Raw genomic sequence first — 21,093 nt, 5'->3', positions numbered from 1 at the left:
TGTGCACCCCTCCCCCAACACTAAATCCCCCACTAACATGACACCCATTTTCTTCAGTCATGTGACCCCCATACACAGCGCTGTACAATCTCATCTGGATGATCGGCTCTAAGAACATTGTACATGGCTACTGCTGTGTGAGAGATATTCTGTACATTGTAATACAAAGTGGATGATACAAAACAGGATGTGAGGAGTTCCCTCTAAAGGAGACCTCCGCCCAGTGGTTCTTGGTGGAGTCTTCTGGGATGAAGAGTCTCCGGAGATGTAAATGCCCCCCATGCTGGGAATCCCCCAACATCTGTGCAGGGGGGAGGGGTGAAGATTTCCCCGCTCAGGTGAAGGAGGAGATCTTCACACCCCGTCTGTGTTTCCAGCTGGAGATCCACCATTGTCACCCATCAGCAGAATTCCCACCATCCAGATCATGGAGTCCTCATAGTGAGAGAGGAAAATGAGCACAGGGGGAGGGGCTGCCCACAGCGACCAATCAGAATTCTCAACTCCTTTTTCCTGAGATGTGAAACCTGATTGGCTGCTGTTGGCAGAAACTCCACCCTGTTGAAGAATCAGCTCCATCCCAATAAACTGAACTTCCCTTCTACATGGACGGTGTATATAAAGACACGGAGCGGGGAGGACACTGCTAGGACTGGGGGTGGGGGTTGGATGGACTTACCTTCTACATGGATGAAGTAATCATCTCTCTGTATAAGGGGTCTTGTAGAGTTCTGTATATACACACGGTATATCCCGTCATTCTCCGGAGTCACATTGGATATGATCAGACTTCCATTCTCTGATATCCTTGTATTGAGGAAATATCTGAGATCAGACGGATCACAATTCCTGTGTTGAGCTATTTTCTCCCAGTCTCCAGGAGATTTCTCATAGTACCAGATAATCTGGTCACATCTCCATCTATCTCTATCTGGTAGGTTGAGGGTGAGACGGATTCTGATGGGGATGAGAAGGTCAGATCCCGGCCGGGTGAATATTTCCTCCGGGACATTTCCTGCACAGACAGAATACAGATCCCAGTCAGGTCACAGTGTACTCCCCTCCCCCTCATATAACATATATCCCTCTATGAGGATCCCAGAAATATTCAGATTCCATCTATCAGAGTCCTCCGGGTCTTCCTGGGATTCCTCTGTTTTCTTCCCATCTCAGATCATTGAGGAATCTCCTCTGACACCCCTATACTCTCCATTATTCTACCAATAAATCATCAATGAATAGACAATCATTCCTCCCCCCATTTCCCCTGCTGGAGTAAATTGGAGCGTCCTTTATTTGGCCTTCCTCTGGATCCTCTGTAGGTATAGGATTGTGTAGATGGGATTGGAGGATTTCTTCTCTTTTATTGGTGGAACTGGATGGACTTTATGAAGAGATGATAAATAGAGAATGTATTACATATATAATGCAGTCAGGTAAGATAATCCCTGACCTTCCAGTAGATGATGGTGGGCGTCCATCCATACATGGACAAGGACAATGGACATGTGGAGGACAATAAATGTCTTCTCTGGATATTTTGTATTATTTGGTCTAAGGCTAGACATACATTTCCAATTTTCGGTTCTTCTTCCACAGATTGAAGGAAAGAAAATCGCTTGATTCCCCATCAGCACAGTCAGTGTTGATGGGAAGAATCCCTCTTGTGGAGTCATTGTGTTCTGAGAGTGGAAGGTTTCCCCGCCATCAGAATACAATGATCAGTGCTGGAGGCTATAGCCACCGGCAGTGATTGTACAAAAAAAGAACACGACGGGCTGGTTGTTCTGAAGTCATCCGATGGACCAACTTCAGTACAATCAGTCTGCCCTTGGATGGCTTGAATTTCAAACTGGCATGCAGACAATCCTGTATCCTATATGTGGGGTCCTGACCTCTCATACAATTATCATTATCATAAGAAGAGAAGACACAACAGTCACATCAGAAAATGGAAACCCAACAACCTTCTGAGATAAGAAAGAGGGGCGCCCCCTATCACAAGGTGTAGGAAGGGGCCCAGATAGCCAATCAGCTGCAAGTTTGAAGATGACTTGACAAGCTATTGCCAGACTTGCCGGACTTCACAAGTTTGTTGTACAATTGTAGGGAATCCACATTACAAGAGCCGTGCTATAGACTTGTGGGGACTTGTGGGGCTCTTGCTATAGACTCACCACTTCTGTTGGACCCACTGATTGGCTCCTGCTGTGTCCAATAAAAGTGGTAGTGGCCTCCAGTGGCGCACGCCCCCCAGACCAGGAAGAAGAAATCATGAACAACGTAAGTGATTTTGCCGCCCTGCCGCAGTAGATGTACGCGGGGCGCTCCGTACCCGCTCTAGACTGCGGATTATATAGACAGGAATATTATCCGCCATCTATGATTGAAAATCATTTCCTGTCCTCTGAGAACAAACACCGTGAAGGGGAAATATTGTGTTTTTATTTTATTATGATCAGGACTAAAAAATAAAACCTGTAATGTAAATCTACCATCCCCCACTAACATCACACCCATTTTCTTCAGTCATGTGACCCCCATACACAGCGCTGTACAATCTTCTGGACTTACCTTCTACATGGATGGTGTAATCATCTCTCTGTAAAAGGGGTCCTGTAGAGGTCCCTATATCCACACGGTATATCCCGTCATTCTCCAGAGTCACATTGGATATGATCAGACTTCCATTCTCTGATATCCTTGTATTGGGGAAATATCTGAAATCCAACGGATTACAATCCCAGTGATGAGCTATTGCCTCCCAGTCTCCAGGAGATTTCTCATAGTACCAGATAATTCGGTCACATATCCCTGGATCTGTAGGGTTGAGGGTGAGATGGATTCTGATGGGGATGAGAAGGTCAGATCCCGGCCGGGTGAATATTTCCTGGACTTTTCCTGTACAGACAGAATACAGATCCCAGTCAGGTCACAGTGTACTCCCCTCCCCCTCATATAACATATATCCCTCTATGAGGATCCCAGAAATATTCAGATTCCATCTATCAGAGTCCTCCGGGTCTTCCTGGGATTCCTCTGTTTTCTTCCCATCTCAGATCATTGAGGAATCTCCTCTGACACCCCTATACTCTCCATTATTCTACCAATAAATCATCAATGAATAGACAATCATTCCTCCCCCCATTTCCCCTGCTGGAGTAAATTGGAGCGTCCTTTATTTGGCCTTCCTCTGGATCCTCTGTAGGTATAGGATTGTGTAGATGGGATTGGAGGATTTCTTCTCTTTTCTCATCGCTCCCAACTGTCCTGGATTTTGAGGGACTGTCCCTGATTTGGAGCAATGTCCCTCTGTCCCTCTTCCCTCCTCATTTTGGTCTGATCTATAGAGTTGTATATAAAATGTACTTTCCTGGTGCATCATGACATCATACATATGGGTTGTGACTCTGCCCCCTCAACCTGATAGGTCTGGTTAACTATAAATCAAAGATAGACCCGGCTCACAGCATTCTCCTTTTTATTCTCACCTGATCAGGACTGGAATCACGAGGTATCCCTTACCAAATGTCGCTCCAGCTAGGGTTGCCACCTGTCCGGGATTCACCCGGACAGTCTGGCTTTTACATCCTCTGCCTGGGTTTCTGACTTCCCGTCACCCAGACACCAGCCACCAGGGCATCCTTAAAAATACTTATAATACCCCCATAAAAGCTTAATCAGAATTCAGGATTTATAACATGTATTAAAATGTCACATATCTTTACATACATGTAACTGTCTGGATGGAAACAGCCCTAATTACAAGGGACTTGTTTTTCTCTGTGGAGGGATACAGAACCTCCTGACCGCATTTCCCGATGCTCTGCTTCTAGTCCCGGCTACTGGAGCCCTGCCCAGACTGTTCACTGTTCACAGACTGATCTAGTGGAGAGAGCTGTGAGTGTGTGGGCGGGCAGAGGGAGGAGCTGTGAGTGTGTGGGTGGGCAGAGGGAGGAGCTGTGAGTGTGTGGGTGGGCAGAAGGAGGAGCTGTGAGTGTGTGGGTGGGCAGAGGGAGGAGCTGTGAGTGTGTGGGCAGGAAGAGGAAGGAGCTGTGAGTGTGTGGGTGGACAGAGGGAGGAGCTGTGAGTGTGTGGGTGGACAGAAGGACGAGCTGTGAGTGTGTGGGTGGGCAGAGGGAGGAGCTGTGAGTGTGTGGGTGGGCAGAGGGAGGAGCTGTGAGTGTGTGAGCAGAGGGAAGAGGTGTGAGTGTGTGAGTGGGCAGAGGGAGGAGCTGTGAGTGTGTGGGTGGAGAGAGGGAGGAGCTGTGAGTGTGTGGGTGGGCAGAGGGAAGAGCTGTGATTGTGTTGGCGGGCAGAGGGAGGAGCTGTGAGTGTGTGGGTGGACAGAGGGAGGATCTGTGAGTGTGTGGGTGGGCAGAGGGAGGAGCTGTGAGTATGTGGGTGGGCAGAAGGAGGAGCTGTGAGTGTGTGGGCGGGCAGAGGAAGGAGCTGTGAGTGTGGGTGGGCAGAGGAAGGAGCTGTGAGTGTGTGGGTGGGCAGAGGGGGGAGCTGTGAGTGTGTGGGTGGGCAGAGGGAGGAGCTACATAGAGTGGGAGGAGGGGACAGCAGGACAGAGAGGGGAGGAGAGAAGCTGCCCATTACCAGATTACATAAAGTATTCATCTCATTAAGGAAAATTGTTGCCCATACTTACCGTCATTTTCCTTTCCTGGATCCTCCCCATGTCAGCCTACTATGGGTCAGCTCCACCCCCTCTAACCCCTCCAGGACCACCTTTTTCCTAGCCCATAAAGGGCGGCTGTCTGCCCACACCAGTGTTAAAAAAATACCCGCCTCGTGACGGATAAACTGGGTGGGAATCCTCCGGCTGACATGGGGAGGATCCAGGAAAGGAAAATTATGGTAAGTATGAGGAACAATTTTACTTATTCCTGGACCTCCCCATGTCCGCCTACTATGGGATGTAGCAGCTTTTTAAAAAGGGAGGGAAGACAAAAAATAAGCCAAACCCTCAATGCTACTCAAATTTTTAATGGGCGACAGCGCCATAATAACCATAGAGCCAAATGTCTCCTCGGGCGGGCAAGCCAATTAAGTCTGTAATGCCTAATAAAAGGCGTTGGGCACGCTCCAGTCTGCTGCTCTGCAAACTACCTCAGGGGCGACCTTTGCGTATGCTTCCCAGGATGCTTCCATACCCTTCATCGAATGTGCTTTGATCTCTGAAGGAGGCGGAAGGCACAGAGTTTTGTATGCAATATGCGTGGTCTTTGACAAATCTGGAAGAAAAAACTCTGGATGTTGCCTGCATACCCTTTTAGGCCCCATTGGGAAAAAAAACTACAGCTGATCTGCTTTTAGACCATTTCAGGTAGGCTGAAACCGCAGAGCCCGGGTCTAACCTACTCCACTCATCAGCTGTATCTGCCGGAAAGGCTGGGAGAATGACCTCCCAGTTCATATGAAATCATATGGCAACCTTAGGTAGTAAGCTTGGAATCGGCCTAAGGACTATCATGTCTGGGAGCACCAAACAATATGGTTCTTTAGATGAGAAGGCGCACAACTCGGAGACCCTTCTGGCCGAGGCAACAGCTAGTAAAAAACAAAAAACTGTTAAAAGAAATAATGAACAAGAGAAAGGTTGATCAAATGGAGGAACCAGCGATGTTCCCAAGACTAGTGTTAAGTCCTCTTTTTGAAAAAACTATTTCAATGGAGGTCTGATTTCTATGGCTGCCCCTAAAAATCAGATCACCAACGGATGTAGAGAATATCTTGTACACGACATAGCCAACAAAGTGGGGATTTGACCCTTCAGGGAATTATAAGCTAACCCTTAGAGACCACTCTGCAGAAACTCCAAAATGTTAGACACTGAAGGAGATCCAAGGTCCCAACCCCTTTCTGTAGTATTCCAGATCTGGTGATAGGTTCCATTTGTGGACCTCATACGAGCCTGTAATAATGTCTCCACTGCACCACCTGAGAGACCCAAGCCAGTTAAAGCCTCCCTCTCACTTCCAAGTTATTAACTTCATCCTCCTGCAGTTCGGGTGTCAGGCCCCACTCCGCAGAAGGAGATTTTGACAAGGAGGCAGTGGGATTGGCGAGCCCAACTTTATCCTCCAAGCCAGAGGAAACCACGGCTCCCTGAGCCAGTAAGGTAAGAATACTATTGCTGTGATCCTTCCCACTAAATCTTCAGCAGGATTTTGAGAGCCAATGGAAGCAGCAGGAACACATAAACCAAGGGGAAGTTCCAAGACCTGGACAGAGCACCCTGACCCAATGCCTGTGGATGCCAGGTCCGGGATTAGAAGCAACGCAGTTGACAATTCTCCAATGCCATAAGATCTATCGATTCAGGCCCCATTCATTGTGATCCTCAAAGCCTCGACTCAAGTGATCTGCTAAAACCATTCCCAGGCCCTGGGAAATAAGATGCTGTAAGAGCCGAGATTCTTCTCTGCGCATAGGAAGATTGACATGTCACCTGAAGGAGAGGGCGACTTCTTGTGCCCCCTTGAGACACATAAGCCACCGTAATTGTTGCCCAAGAATCTAGACATAATTGTTGCCCAAGAATCTTGCAACATAGGTTGGACCGCTAAGAGAGTGCGTCTGACAGCATCCAATCCTAGGAAATTCACAAAAGTTCCATTGGCCTTAAACCTGCTGTCCCAGGCAGTATGCCACAGCCTGCCAGACTGGCATTGATCGTCACCACTATTGGTTCTGAGGCCTTCAACGGAACTCCGCAGGAAAGATTGCAAGCTACTGACCTCCAAACCAGGGACCAGATTATCTGAATTGGCAGATAGAACTTCTGGTAGAAGGAGTGACGATCCCACTGAAGAAGAAAGCTGCATTGAAATCTCCTTCTGCGCCACTTGACCCATGGGACTACTGGAACTGTGGCCAATAGAACCCCCAGATACTGCATGTATTCCTTCACCATCATCGAAGGCCTTGCTATCACTGCTTTTGTCTAAGACTGAATCTCCTGGACCTTCCTCTGAGGAAGAGAAACACCACCCTGTGTTCAATTGTACTCCTAAATACTCCAACATTTGGGTCGGATGCATCTGGCTCTTCCGATAGTTGAACAACCAAGCGAAACGAGTTAGTGTTTGCAGGTGAAATTCACATGAAGTAGAAGGAGCTCATTTGACGGACCCAGAAGTAGCATATCGACTAGATAATGGAATATTTGCACTCCCTTGACCCTGAAAGTCGCGACAATAGCAGACAGAAGCTTTGAGAACAATTCTCAGAGCCGTGCAGAGACTGAATGGGAGACATTAAAAGTGAAAATGAGAGCCTTCCACAGAAAACCCGAGAAAGCGATGCTGAGATGCGTCTATGGAAACAAGAAGATGCGCATCCGCCAAATCGATGGAAACCATCCAGTCTCCTAAGTCCACAATGGAAATGATCATTTCCACTGACTCCATTTTGAATGGTGGAACCTTCATGAAAGAATTCAGGACTTTGAGGCCAAAAAACTGGTCCGAATCCCCCTGAAGCCTTTGGGACCAAAAACAGAGGGGAACATACTCTTTGACCGAATTTGTGCCTTGGAACCGGAAGGATGGCCCTTGCTGCCAACAGCTCCCCTATATATTCTCTCAAACATCTGTAGGAAGCCCAGTTTCTATGAACAAGGTCTGATGGGGCCTTGTTGTGAACTCGAGACAATAATACAATCCAGGCATCCTGTAATTTGACTACCCAAACCCCCCTGAATTAGGCTAGTCTTGCTCCTACTTGAGAGGGTTAAGTGGAGACACCTTCAGAAGGACTTATTTGAAGCCTTAAGCCGCATACACACGGGCGGACTGTCTGGCCTACTTAGTCCGCCGAAACACATTTCAGAGGACAGTCCGCTCGTGTGTGGGCTTCAGCTGACTTTTTCAGCGTGCAGTCTGGCGGACTAAGTATTTCGGAATTTCCGTAATACTGTCCGTCGGACTCACATTTCGGCGGACGATCCGCCCGTGTGTGTGCCAGTCCGCCGTACTTTTGAAATGAGCGGACTTTTCCCGCCCGGAGAAAAGTCCGCTCATTTCGAGCGGGTATCCAGGTAGGCGGGGCCCGCGAAGGAGACGTCACTGGCCCCGCCGCCTGGTATGGACTTAAAGGGGAACCCCAACGCCGAAAAAAATCGGCGTGGGGGTCCCCTCCAAGTCCACAACAGACCGTTGTCCGAGCACGCTACCCGGCCGGCCAGGAAAGGGGGGCGAGCGAGCGCCCCCCCCTCCTGAGCCGTACCAGGCCGAGTGCCCTCAACATGGGGGGGTGCCTTGGGGAAGGGGGGGCCGCGCGGCCCCCCCACCCCAAAGCACCTTGTCCCCATGTTGATGAGGACAAGGGCCTCTTCCCGACAACCCTGGCCGTTGGTTGTCGGGGTCTGCGGGCGGGGGGGCTTATCGGAATCCGGGAGCCCCCTTTAATAAGGGGGCCCCCGGATACTGGCCCCCCACCCTATGTGAATGAGTATGGGGTACAATGTACCCCTACCCATTCACCTGTAAAATAAAAGTACCAAAAAAAACACAACACACGAGATAAAATACTTTATTGCACAGCTCCGGGGGTCTTCCGTCTTCGGGGGTCTTCTCGCCGGACTCCTGCGCTATCTTCTTGTAGCTCTTTTGCTAGCGGAGGAGTCCGGCTTTCTTCCTCGCCGCCGGCCTCTTCTCCCGACTTCGGGGGTCTTGTCCCCCTCTTCGGTTCTTCTGCCGGGCCACCGTGCCTTCTTATAGCTCTTTTACAGGCGGTGGCCCGGTCTTCTGTCGCCGCCGCCGCCTTCCGTTCTTCTTCTTCTTCTTCTTCTTCTCTAGGAGATGTTGCCTCGACGATCTCTCCGGCCGGAATGCCAGGGACGCACTGCGCGGCCACTTATATAGGGACAATGAGGCGGTGTCACATGGCTTTATGTCACATGGGTTGGTCACATGGGTTGATGTCACATGGGGACTATGACATCGTAAGGGGGCGGGGTCACCATGCGACACCAACCCATGTGACACTTGTGGCCCTTCACGTGGCAGGTGACGTGGCAAGTGGACAATGACATACAGCATATGCACTTGCCTTGCGATCGACATCCGTGACTTCTTCAATCAGACATGCTGACAACTTCATTGATGTGATAAATATAAATGAAATAAGTGTGTGTTTTGCACTGTACACTGCAAGTATGAGACGTTGATGTGACAAATGTATATAAGTAACTAACCATCTTCCAAAGTTTCTAATTCAAACAGAAAAGATTAGAACAGAATATAAAAAAAATATATAATATAATATAAAATATATAATTTAATAGAATAAAATAGAATATACAACCATCTTCTGAAATTCGAATTTCAAATAGAATAAATTTGAATTCCGAATAGTATGAATTCAAATTTTTAAATGAATTAATTTTAAATTTGGATAGAAAAGATTATAATAAAATAGAAAAGAGACTAGAAAACAATAGAACAGAAGAATAGAATATATTATACTTTATTCTGTTCTGTTCTATTGTTTTTCTAGTGTATTCTTTTATATTCTATTAAAATCAAAATCATTATATACTAAATGTGAATTTCGTAAGATGGTTTTATATATATATATTTTTTTTTTTTCCTCGACATTTGAATTTCGTATAGAATGAATATGAATAGAAAAGATTAGAATGGAAATAGAGAATAGACTAGAAAAACAATAGAACAGAATAGAATATAGATACTATCTATTTCATTTTTTTTTGCAGATTACTATTTGTTTCCATAAGATCTGCAGACTATTAGCATCTATTTCATTTTTTTGCAGATCTCCTGCAGACTATTAACATCTATTTCATTTTTTTTTCAGATCTCCTGCAGACTATTAGTATTTATTTAGTTTTCTCACCAGATCTCCTGCAGACTATGAGCATCTATTTCTTTTTTTAGCAGATCTCCTGTAGACTATTAACAGCCATTTCACTTCTTTTTCTTGTAGATCTCATGCAGACTGTTAGAATCAATTTCATTTTTTTGCAGATTACTATTTATTTTCAGCAGATCTCCTGCAGTCTATTAACATCTATTTCATTTTTTTGCAGATCTCCTGCAGACTATTAGCATCTATTTCATTTTTATTTTCTTTTTCTTTTTATGTATTAGAACAGCCATTTCTTTTAGTTCAGCAGGTCTCCTGCAGACTATTAGCATCTATGTTTTTTTTTTTTTTGCAGATTACTATTTATTTCCATCAGATCTCCTGCAGACTTTTAGCATTTATAGATTTTGTTTGCAGATCTCCTGCAGACTATTAGTATCTATTTAAATTTCTCATCATATCTGCAGACTATAAGCATCTATTTATTTTTTGCTGGTCTCCTGTAAACTATTAGCAGCCATTTCCCTGTGTATAGAGATATAAGCAGTGATGATGTCTCTCTTGTTGTCTATTCCTCAAACTGTTCCTCCATTCATATATGAAATAGATGCTAATAGTCTGCAGGAGATCTGCTGAAATAAAGGAAATGGCTGCTCTAATGCAAAAAAGAAAAAGAAAATAAAAATGAAATAGATGCTATTTCAGGTACACTTATAGCTAGAAACCCCAAATTTGGTATGCAAACACAGAAGAACTAGCACTACAACATCTCCAAAGTCGGGTCGCTAAATGTTAAGCACTTTTCTGCAGCAGAGAATGACATTTTGCGACCCAAATTTTGGGCCCCATGCCTCAGGGTCACTTGGTGCTAGAAACTCCACATTTGAAGATGTTGTAGTGCTAGTTCTACTGTGTTTGCATACCAAATTTGGGGTTTCTAGCTATAAGTGTACCTGAGATACGTGGCCCCAAAGTCGGGTTACAAAATGTCATTCTCTGCTGCAGAAAAGTACTTGGCATATTGCCCATATCTCTGGGTCACTTGGTGCTAGGAATCCCACAACTTGTGGCAGGTGACATGACAAGTAGACAATCCACAACTTGGTCACGTGGCACTCATGGCCAGTCATGTGGCACTTGTAGCAGGTCACGTGCCACTTGTGGCCAGTCACGTGGCAAGTGTCATGGCAAGTGGACAATACACAACTTGTGGCAGGTGACGTGGCAAGTGGACAACACACAACTTGTGGCAGGTGATGTGGCAAGTGGACAATACACAACTTCTGGCAGGTGATGTGGCAACTGGACAATACACAACTTGTGGCAGGTGATGTGGCAAGTGGACAATACACAAAATGTGGCAAGTGGACAACACACAACTTGTGGCCAGTGATGTGGCAAGTGGACAATCCACAACTTGGTCACGTGGTAGGTTACGTGGCACTTGTGGCTGGTCACATGGCACTCCTGGCAGGTGTCTTGGCAAGTGGACAATACACAACTTGTGGCAGGTGATGTGGCAAGTGGACAATACACAACTTGGGGTTCGGGTTAGGCTTAGGGTTGGGGTTAGGGTTTCCCCTTGAAGAATAAGGCTTGGACTCAGTGATTGGAATATAATAAAATAATATTTTATACTATTCTGTTCAGTTGTTTTTCTAGTCTATCCTTTTCTATTCTAATTCATTCTATAGGAAATTCAAATTTAGGAAGATGGCTATATATATATACTTATATATATAGATATATATCCATCTATATATCCATCTATATATCCATCTATCTATCTATCTATCTATCTATCTATAAAACCATCTTCTGAAATTCTAATTTAGTATAAAAATTGGGATCAAATTTGAATAGAAAATATTAGAATAGAAAATAATAGAAAAGAATCGACTAAGAATAAACTATAATAACATATAATATATATTATTTTAGTTTACATTGTTTTGAGTTATTTTCAAATCTATTCTCAAATTCGAAAATTATACTATTCAAAATTATAATTTCAGAAGAAGGTCATATTGTTCTATTGTATTTTATTACATTCTATAGAATTCTATTCTGTTTTTTACTATTCTTATATTTTCATTCTATTGTGTTATTATTTTATATTCTACCGGATTCTCTCGGTTACTTCAGCCCTTCCCGGCTCTTGTTAAGAAAACCAACCCGATCGTGGTGTTCTTCTAAAGAGTCCTCGCCCTCCTCTGGAATGCTCAAAGTACACTGGGTACCCAGAGGCATTAAAGTCAGGTGGATCCGCACCCCAGGCCATAGCCTTCCTGGGGGCTGGTCAGGAGGACCAGGACCATGTAATCAGCACAGCATACTGGACCGGAACCTCGAACCATGTGACATCTGTGTCTTAAATACCTTCTCCCAGAGGGCACAGCGGGAGGCCACTCCCACTGACCTGACTCCGAGAGGGAATAATTCAAGCGCTTAACCAGACCATAGTTCCACGCCTGCCACCATAGTCAACGCCCCCCTGTGGCCAGGCTGAACATCTCACAGTCCAGTCGGACTAACACAGAAGTCAAAATTAGGCAAATAGACCCAAACCAAACTGCAGTTTGGGTAAAGTTAAATTTTGAAAAAAACATAGTGTGTGCTCTTCAGGAGTCCGCCGCTACATACTCCCCCTGCTTATTTAGACGATGTCCCCATCGTCTGGGAAAGACAGGAAAAAAGAAACCCAGAGCTAACAACTAGACCTACAAAAAAAAAACATTAGAGTCCCTGAATGTTTGGGTGGGGAAAGGAAAAAGGAAAGGAAAGCAACAGTAAAACTTTCACATTAAAGCAACACAGAATTATCGTACATTACAGTTACCACCCAAGCCTGTCTATCTAGCCCACCCATTCTCCGGTGTCTTGATAGATGCTCTCCAGTGAATCCTGGAAAAGAAAAAAACATATATACAATACTTTACACCTAACTGTTAGAAAGCAGGATTCCACTAATCTCCGTGGATTTCTCTTTTCTAACCCTTAAAACTTCTTAAACTTCTAAAACCATTTTTTTCAAAGCAGTGCTAATTGCGCCGTCCTCTGACTAACTACCCCAAAGTTCAGTAGTTTCAAAGAAAAATGCAAAGGAGATGAAAACCCAGAAAAGCTCTCCTTGCAAATTCAAAGTTTTGACTCAGGAACAGTTCACCAGTAGAAACGGGGATCAGGCAAAGTTAAGTCTCTCCCCTGAGCATCCACAGTAGTAACAAAGTACACAGCACTGTCTTTATCAGGTCTGCAGATCACAACGTTGTCCTCACAGATGTGCCGACCGTAACTCCAATGCCGTAAGCATCTGACAAACCGTTCATAAAGCTCCAGTGAAAAGGCCTTTTTCCGGAGCGGCTTTGGTACTTTTAAATAGCTCCAAACATCACCCATCGTACCAGGCCTCATGGTTCTTTTCAATGACAGTCATAATGTCCCTTGAAACATAGGGGAATTCCAACCCCACCCTGTGTTGCCACCCGCCTATTCTAACAGTCTCAGAGACCCGATTGGCCTCATCAAGATCGGGCAGTTTTTTTTTTTCCAAGCATGGCTTAGTAACTACCAGCCTCTAGTAGAAAGTCTAAAAGGGTACTCACGGCAACTTGGGTTCGAAGTGCCAGTCGTCCCCCTCATCAGAGCCAGATCTGTTCCCCGAGCTCTGTGATGACTCCCCTGTTGGCCGGCAGTTTCCGGTAACAACCCCCGCAGCCTTCCTATGCCTTCTTCTTCCAGATGTTTGACCCGGGGTGGCATATAGACGATCCAGATTTAGGGCCACAAGGAGTGCAGGGCTGCTTCACTTCTATGCCGTCGAGTTCCTCTGCAGTGATACTCGCAGTAGGGGTCCACAACCTCCGGACTTTAGGGGGTGCAGAATCCTCTCACCAATGTGAGCTCCAACCGATGCTTATGGGGCGTAGACAATCACCTCCTCAGTTGCTACACCCATGATCCAGTCCATGAGGTAGGCCTGAGGTAACTCAGTGGGCTCGACCTTGAACGTGTATTCCCCACACTTTTTGCACCTGGAGAAAGGCCGAGGGTTAGTGACTAGGCCGTCGCACTTTCCACACAGCATACCCAGGCCCTCAATGTCTCCTGTGGTATACAGAATAAAACGCCACTGCAGCAGCAGGCGTATGCCGTATCCGTCAGTACAGTACCGGGCAACTGTATTCCTGCGGGACCCCTTCCAAGAGGCATTCTGGGTCCTGGCGCAGGCTGCATTACTGGGACACTGTACATTTTCCAGAAAACTTTTTCTCCACACTCAGAGAAAAAAATTTCAACCGCTCTTTCCTCCTTCCACAGCACACTCTCACGCGGTGCCTCGTGCAGGAAAGAACAACTCAGACTCCTCCCACTGGGGTGCTCAGGTTGTGCAACTTCGCAGGCTCTTTGGCAAGGGCTCCTCCCACGCTTACGCACCTCAGTGAAAGTCCGAGTAAAGATGGCGCAGTTACAAAACACAACCCTCTGTCCTTGCTTTACCACGTGTACAGTTCCTTTTGCGAGGTAAAGGTAAAATCCCGGACTACGAGCCCCCACATGTAGCACTAACCCCCGAAGGCGCTGCTGGTTATTTTTGGGCTTACCGTTACCTTCCGCTTGTTCTTGTTGTGCGTCTAGGGGATGTCCCGTGGTAGATGGTCCAGTACAATAGACAATAGATCCGCTTGAATGGATTTTATTTGCAAACTTCAATCATTGAACAGTCTTTCAACTTAGGATCAGAGGGTTGGGAAGGAAAGTTTAGGTTCTCTCAATGTCAAAGTCTATAAACATTATGGAACTTGCTTACTTTGACTGCATCCAGAGAATTGCCAATCGCAGCTGGATGAGCACTCAGATTGGACAGTCCCTCTCTCACAAGGCCTAGCAGCCAACAAGGTGTTTACTCAGGAACAAAGTCTTTGTCACAGACGTTGTTACAGAAACGTGGGAAACTAATCTGTAGGATACCTGGATCTTTCAGCCTGCTTGGTGATATCCACAAGACCGGATTCTCTCGGTTACTTCAGCCCTTCCAGGCTCTTGTTAAGAAAACCAACCCGTACGTGGTGTTCTTCTAAAGAGTCCTCCCCTGGAAGGCTTGAAGTCCAATGGGTCTCCCCCAGACCAGAGACGGCACCCAACCACCTCAGAATCCTGCTCTAGTTTCCATGCCTTGGGCTAGCCAGCCCAGAGGCATTAAAGTCGGGTGGAACCGCACCCCAGGCCATAGCCTTCCTGGGAGCTGGTCAGGAGGACCAGGACCATGTAATCAGCACAGCATACTGGACCGGAACCCCGAACCATGTGACGTCTGCATCTTAAATACCCTCCTCCAGAGGGCACAGCGAGAGCGCCACTGCCATTGACCTTACTCCGAAAGAGAGTAACTTAAGCGCCTGACCAGACCCTAGATCCATGCCTGCCACAAGAGACAGCACCCCCTGTGGTCAGACTGAACATCTCACAGCCCAGTCAGACTAACACAGAAGTCAAATTTAGGCAAATAGACCCAAACCAAACTGTAGTTTGGGTAAAGTTTTAACTTTGAAAACACATAATGTGTGCTCTTCAGGAGCCGCCGCTACATAAGAAACCAGAAGCAACAAGTATTTCATGACTTCCGGGTCCACCGGTTGGAAACAATCCATTACTGGCTTGGAAAAAAGCATTGGGTCAGAGGAGAGATGTGGGGTCTAACAGACACGAGATCTCCCAGTAAAGAGGACCTGTCATGGCCCATACTATCACAAGGCATGTTCACACCTCCCAACATTCTAAGACGGGAATGAGGGACCCCTACTAGCAAACGTATGTAGGCATAGGACACGCCTCCTGCCACACCCCCTTAAAGGAGAATTAGCCAAAAAAGAAGATTAATTAAAGCCACAAGGACTTTTTTTTACCACCACTATTCCTTTATATTGGCTTTTAAAATGTACAAATGCAGCAATTTAGAAATCAGATGAAAGGTTTAGCTCTGGGAAACACTTTTTGAAAGATAAAAAGTGCATTTTATATACAACTCTATAGATCAGACCAACATGAGGGGACAGAGGGACAGAGGGACAGAGGGACATTGCTCCAAATCAGGGACAGTTGGGAGCTATGCATGTTGTTCATCTCTTGTTATAGCAATAAAGTGTTTTTTTTTTTTTTTTTTCAAAAAACAAAATCAATGGCACAGTGTAAAGAAATAAATAAAGTGCCCCCCCGTCCCCCCGTCCCCCCATCCTCCCATCCCCCATCCCGGTGTTTTTTTTAAAACAAAAGTTGCATTTGAAAAAACTGCTGCACGAATTCCACGTGACTTAAAATATTGAAACACCCGCTATTTTATTCTCCAGGGTCTCTGCTGTAAAAATATATCATGTTTTTGGGGTTCTAAGAAATTTTTCATCAATAAATACAGATTGTTACATGTAAACAAAAAGTGTCGGAATCGGTCGGGTCTTCATGTGGTTACAATTGTACTCACCCAGGAAACGGCTACAAACTTCAGTGTCCACAATGTGTCCATAGGTGGCGCTGTAAAACTTCTCCCATGTGATGAGTTTAGAGACCACCATAAATGATTGTGGAACGATCGCTCTCACTCCGGGGGGTATCTGTAGAACAATCGTCATTTCCATACCTAGGTGATTATATTCGATCCTTACCTAGGTTCCAGTGTAAGCTGGTCACATGACCTCTGCCTCAGGTTTCCTGTGTCAGGGTGTCTCCTTTCCTTTGCTGCATTCTATGGAGTCACTGTTGTATGCAGGGACTAGACTTGTGTCTCCCTACACTGTGTGCAGCAATAGAAACACACAGCCCCATAGCCTAGGATGATAAGACACTCCCCTCCTCCTCCCTCCTCCTCCCTCCTCCCCCTCCCTTCTCCAAGCTAACAGACTGACTGAAGCCAGAACTGCCCTTTTATCTCTTTCTTATGTAGACTGGAAGTTCAGGGAAGCAGCACAGAGAGATCAGGAGGCAGCAGCATTGAACGGTGTAAAGCGCAGGGTGAGGGTTTTACAAACAGATTACCGGGGAATGTTTATTTTATTGTACATAATGAGGGTTTAATATGAATATAACTGTATGGTTATGACATAGGGGGTAAGAAGTGATATAAGTGATAGTGTAATGGAAGTGACATCAGAGGGGTTCTTATATCCCCAATGTTACCTCTGCATTCCATTGGAGATAATGGAGCACAGATCATGATAGAGCTGAGTCCGGAAGAGACTAAATCTTCATCACTTCCGGGTTCATTCACCCGAGGACCAATCAATGAACAGACATCCACTGATCTCCCTCCCTCCATTCCGCCCACAGACACCCACAATGGTCATCCCAGGCCAAGATACATGGGGGAGGAGGGGCAGTGGAGGCCAGGATACATGGTGGGGGAGGGGCAGCAGAGGCCAGGATACATGGTGGGGGAGGGGCAGTAGTGCCCAGGATACATGGTGGGGAGGGGCAGTGGAGACCAAGATACATGGTGGGGAAGGGCAGTGGAGGCCAGGATACATGGTGGGGGAGGGGCAGTTGAACCCAGGATACATGGCGGGGGAGGGACAATGGAGCCCAGGATACGTGGTGGGGGAGGGGCAGTGGTTTCCCAGGATACATGGTGGGGGAGGAGCAGTTGTGCCCCGGATACATGGTGGGGGAGGGGCAGTGGTGCCCAGGATACATGGTGGGGTAGGCATTCTGGGGTGGGTAGTAGTAATCTGGCAACAAACCCACCCCACCCCCTCCTTACCTGAATGGTGGGGTGCTTCAATCAGGGGAAATCTGTTACATTTGTATTAAACACGGCTGTGTGTGGCCCCGCCTACAGTGGGTGTGGCTTGTAGAGAGCGCGCTGATGACCCCTCCCCCTCCCTGATGTAGTTTAGCGGGACTTAAGTCTTACAGGTTTTTTTCTTCGGAAAGCAGCCACAGTGTAGAAAAGCCTGTCCCCTGCCTACATGCTGCAGAGAAGAAACCTTCATCTCTGGGGGGAAGCAGTGGTCTCTCTGCAACTCCAACACACCCCTTTTCTGGGTCATCTCTAGAGCTCTGAGATCAGCACAGCTCATGCTTCATACTGATTGGAGGGCTCTAGCTCTAACTCATCGGGGTTTATGGCAGACCTCTGCAGAGAGACCACTGCTTCTACACAATGAGCCAAGGGCTCCAGCATGCTGGCAGGTGACAGGCTTTTCTACTTATACTGTGGTTACTTTCTAAAGGAAAACACATTGTAAGACACGTAACATTGTGATGTTCCTGGAATGTATGAAGCTGATTTACACTGAAAGTCCAATAGATGGATGGATGTCTCCCCTACATGGTGCAGCATTAAAGTGGTTGTAATCCCTCCTTATACCCAGTGAGGTGACCGGCCTCAGGTGACACAGAGAGATGACACAAATCCTCCTACATAAGTTGTACCTGTTTTATCTGCAGTCTTCTCTTTACATCTGTTCAAAGTCCAGAATTGGAAATGCAGAAGAAGGAGGCATCAGACAGAAATGACACTTGGTGGGTCTGGACTGAGACAATTACACACTATAGAGGGATACGCTTTGTTCATAGTTCATGTCTGAGGTTTATAACCACTTTAACCCTTTATACCCCCATGATAAGAGAAAGACCTCGTGTCCCCTTTATGTAAATCCCAGAAATGTCTGGAGGGGTTGGAATAACGATACCCCCCAACCCTTGGTCTGGGATATCCTAAAACATTTGAGGTGAAAATGGCCTAATGTAGCTTTGCAATAAAGTGCCTACACCTCGATCCTTGAAACTTTGCACAACCCAAATTCTCAACTTCCCAAACCTATCCTAGAATTTTCATGGATTTTAGTTTCCCACAAAGTAAATTAGAGGCATTAAGCTTGTTTTTTGGGGAGCTTAATATGGTTTAACGTACAAAAAAATAACGTAGATGTTAACCAAGTTCCCCCAAACTGCTCACAATAGAAGACTCTACCTATACCAACATATTCAAGAACATTTCTGGTCATTTGGTAAATCATACCAAAAAAATCCACATGTAAAATCCTAAAACATTTGCCTTAATGTGACAAGAGCTCAATGTACCACAATGTACCTAAACCTCAATTAGTTGTCTTGAAACTTTGCAGAACCGAAATTATCAACTTCCCAAACCTATCCTAGAAGTTTCATGGATTTCAGTTTATCACAAAGAAAACTAGGGACATTAAGCTTGTTTTTTGGGGAGCTTAATGTGGCGCTTAAAGCAGAGTTCCACCAAAAAATGGAACTTCCGCTTTAAGTGAAGGTGACCGCCTGACATACCACATTTTTTTGGGGGGGTAGTGGATACCCTCTTTTTAGAGGGTTCCAGCTCCCACTTCCCCCCGGGGCACTGCGGCGCTGGAAGGAAGATCACCTCTCCCCCCCTCCCTCTTGGCAATCATCTGGAACATGTCACACGTCCCAGACGATTGCCCGGCCAGTCACAGTGCCAATGACGGTGCCACAGAGAGGAGGGGGAGAGGAGCGGGGTTTCAATCGCCACATCGCTGGACCCCTGGGACAGGTGAGTGTCTGATTAATAAAAGTCAACAGGTACACTTTTTGTAGCTGCTGACTGTTATATGGGTGGAACTCCGCATTAATCTATGAAAAAGAACTTAGATGTTAACCAATTTCTGCCCAAACTTACACAATACATGAATCTATCTATGCCAAAATATTTAAAAAAATGTCAGGTTATTTGGTAAAACAAACCAAAAATTATTCATATTTATCGATTTTCTTACAATCCTAAAACATTCGGCTTAATGTACCATACTGCGCCTAAACCTCAATCACTTGTCTTTAAACTTTGTACAACCTAAGTTCTGAATTTCACAAACCTATCCTGAAAGTTTCATGAATTTTGGTTTCCCATAAGGCAGAAGTCTCCAAACCTTCTAAACAAAGGGCCAGTTGACAGCCCTTCAGACACTGAGAGGGCCGGGCTGTGGCCAGTGAGCTTAGAAATGCCCTGGTGTCAATGGGAGTAAAAAATGCCCCATCATTGGAGTAACTGGTAGGAATAGTGCCCAATTGATGGAGTCAATGGTAGGAATAGTGCCACGTTGTTGGAGTCAGTGACAGGAATAGAACCTTGTATTGGTGGGAGGAATAGTGCCCCATTGTTGGTGTAAATAGTAGGAATAATGCCCCATTGTTGTAGTAAATAGTATAAATAGTGTCCCATCCTTGGAGTAAATGGTAGGAATAGTGCCCCGTTGTTGGAGTCAGTGGTTGGAATAGTGCCCTGTTGTTGGAGTCAATGGTTGGAACAGTGCCCCGTTGTTGGAGTCAGTGGTAGGTATAGTTCCCCCATTATTGGAGTCAGTGGTGGGTATAGTTCCCCCATTGTTGGAGTCAGTGGTAGGAATAGTGCCCCATTGTTGGTGTTAATGGTCGGAATAGCTCCCCGTTGTTGGAGTCAATAGTTGGAATAGTGCCCTGTTGTTGGAGTCAATGGTCGCAATAGTGCCCCGCTGTTGGGGTCAATGGTTTAAATTCCCTCGTCCCTTGAGGTTTTAGTCCTGTGCTGTGTCCCGATATCTCAGTGTGAAGTGCTGCTACTAATGCTGCCCAGCTCTGCCTTATCGTTGTGTACAGATGACTCACCTGCAGACCCTGTGTTTACATGTAAATTACCAGCATTCTTATGTAAATAGGGGTGGCCGGCGGCATTGATATGTATACCATGCCCCCCTGAGGTCATATCCACAGTAATCTCTAGCAACCAATCAACAAGCAGAAATCATGTGCTGTAACCTCTAGCAACTAATCAGTGAGCCGTAATGTATGCTGTAACCTCTAGCAACCAGTCAATGAGCGGTAATGATACACTGTAACCTCTGGCAACCAATCGCAATCGCTGCCTGATCTGATTCAGTAAACTGATTTTAAATTTAGCTGCTGTTTATTGTATGTCTCAGAGCTGGTGGAGAGTGAAACTGCATGGGGGGCCCCAAGAAAAGTTTTGCCCAGGGTCCAATCAATATTAAAGACGGCCCTGCACGGAGGAGACACAGGAGGAGGACACAGAGGGGACACAGGAGGAGGACATGGAGGGGACACAGGAGGAGGACACGGAGGGGACACAGGAGGAGGACATGGAGGGGACACAGGAGGAGGACACGGAGGGGACACAGGAGGGGGACACAGAGGGGACACAGGAGGAGGACATGGAGGGAACACAGGAGAAGGACACGAAGGGGACACAGGAGGAGGACACGGAGGGAACACAGG

General features: G+C 46.2%; 2 protein-coding genes across 3 annotated transcripts in view; one reads left to right on the top strand and one right to left on the bottom strand.

The window, feature by feature from the left end:
* LOC143981520 (pregnancy-specific beta-1-glycoprotein 2-like) overlaps positions 1-21,093 on the top strand; it is a 545,541-nt gene that overhangs the window by 133,976 nt on the left and 390,472 nt on the right. The gene's annotated exons all lie outside the window — the stretch shown is intronic.
* The window catches only part of LOC143981518 (cell adhesion molecule CEACAM5-like), a 56,487-nt gene that overhangs the window by 34,731 nt on the left and 663 nt on the right, over positions 1-21,093 (bottom strand). For both annotated transcript variants that reach the window (XM_077479386.1, XM_077479387.1), the window contains exons 2-3: positions 2,575-2,901; positions 680-1,015 (exon numbers count right to left, since the gene is read on the bottom strand). In XM_077479386.1, coding sequence (XP_077335512.1) covers positions 680-1,015; positions 2,575-2,901 — 663 coding nt within the window. The remainder of the gene's footprint in view (positions 1-679; positions 1,016-2,574; positions 2,902-21,093) is intronic.

Source organism: Lithobates pipiens, unplaced genomic scaffold, assembly GCF_037356315.1.
Source record: "Lithobates pipiens isolate NorthernLeopardFrog02 unplaced genomic scaffold, aLitPip1_a1.2 Scaffold_16, whole genome shotgun sequence".
In the NCBI taxonomy this organism is placed as follows: domain Eukaryota; kingdom Metazoa; phylum Chordata; class Amphibia; order Anura; family Ranidae; genus Lithobates; species Lithobates pipiens.
The sequence above is the reverse complement of the archived record's forward strand: the minus strand, read 5'-3'. Positions and strand labels throughout refer to the sequence as shown.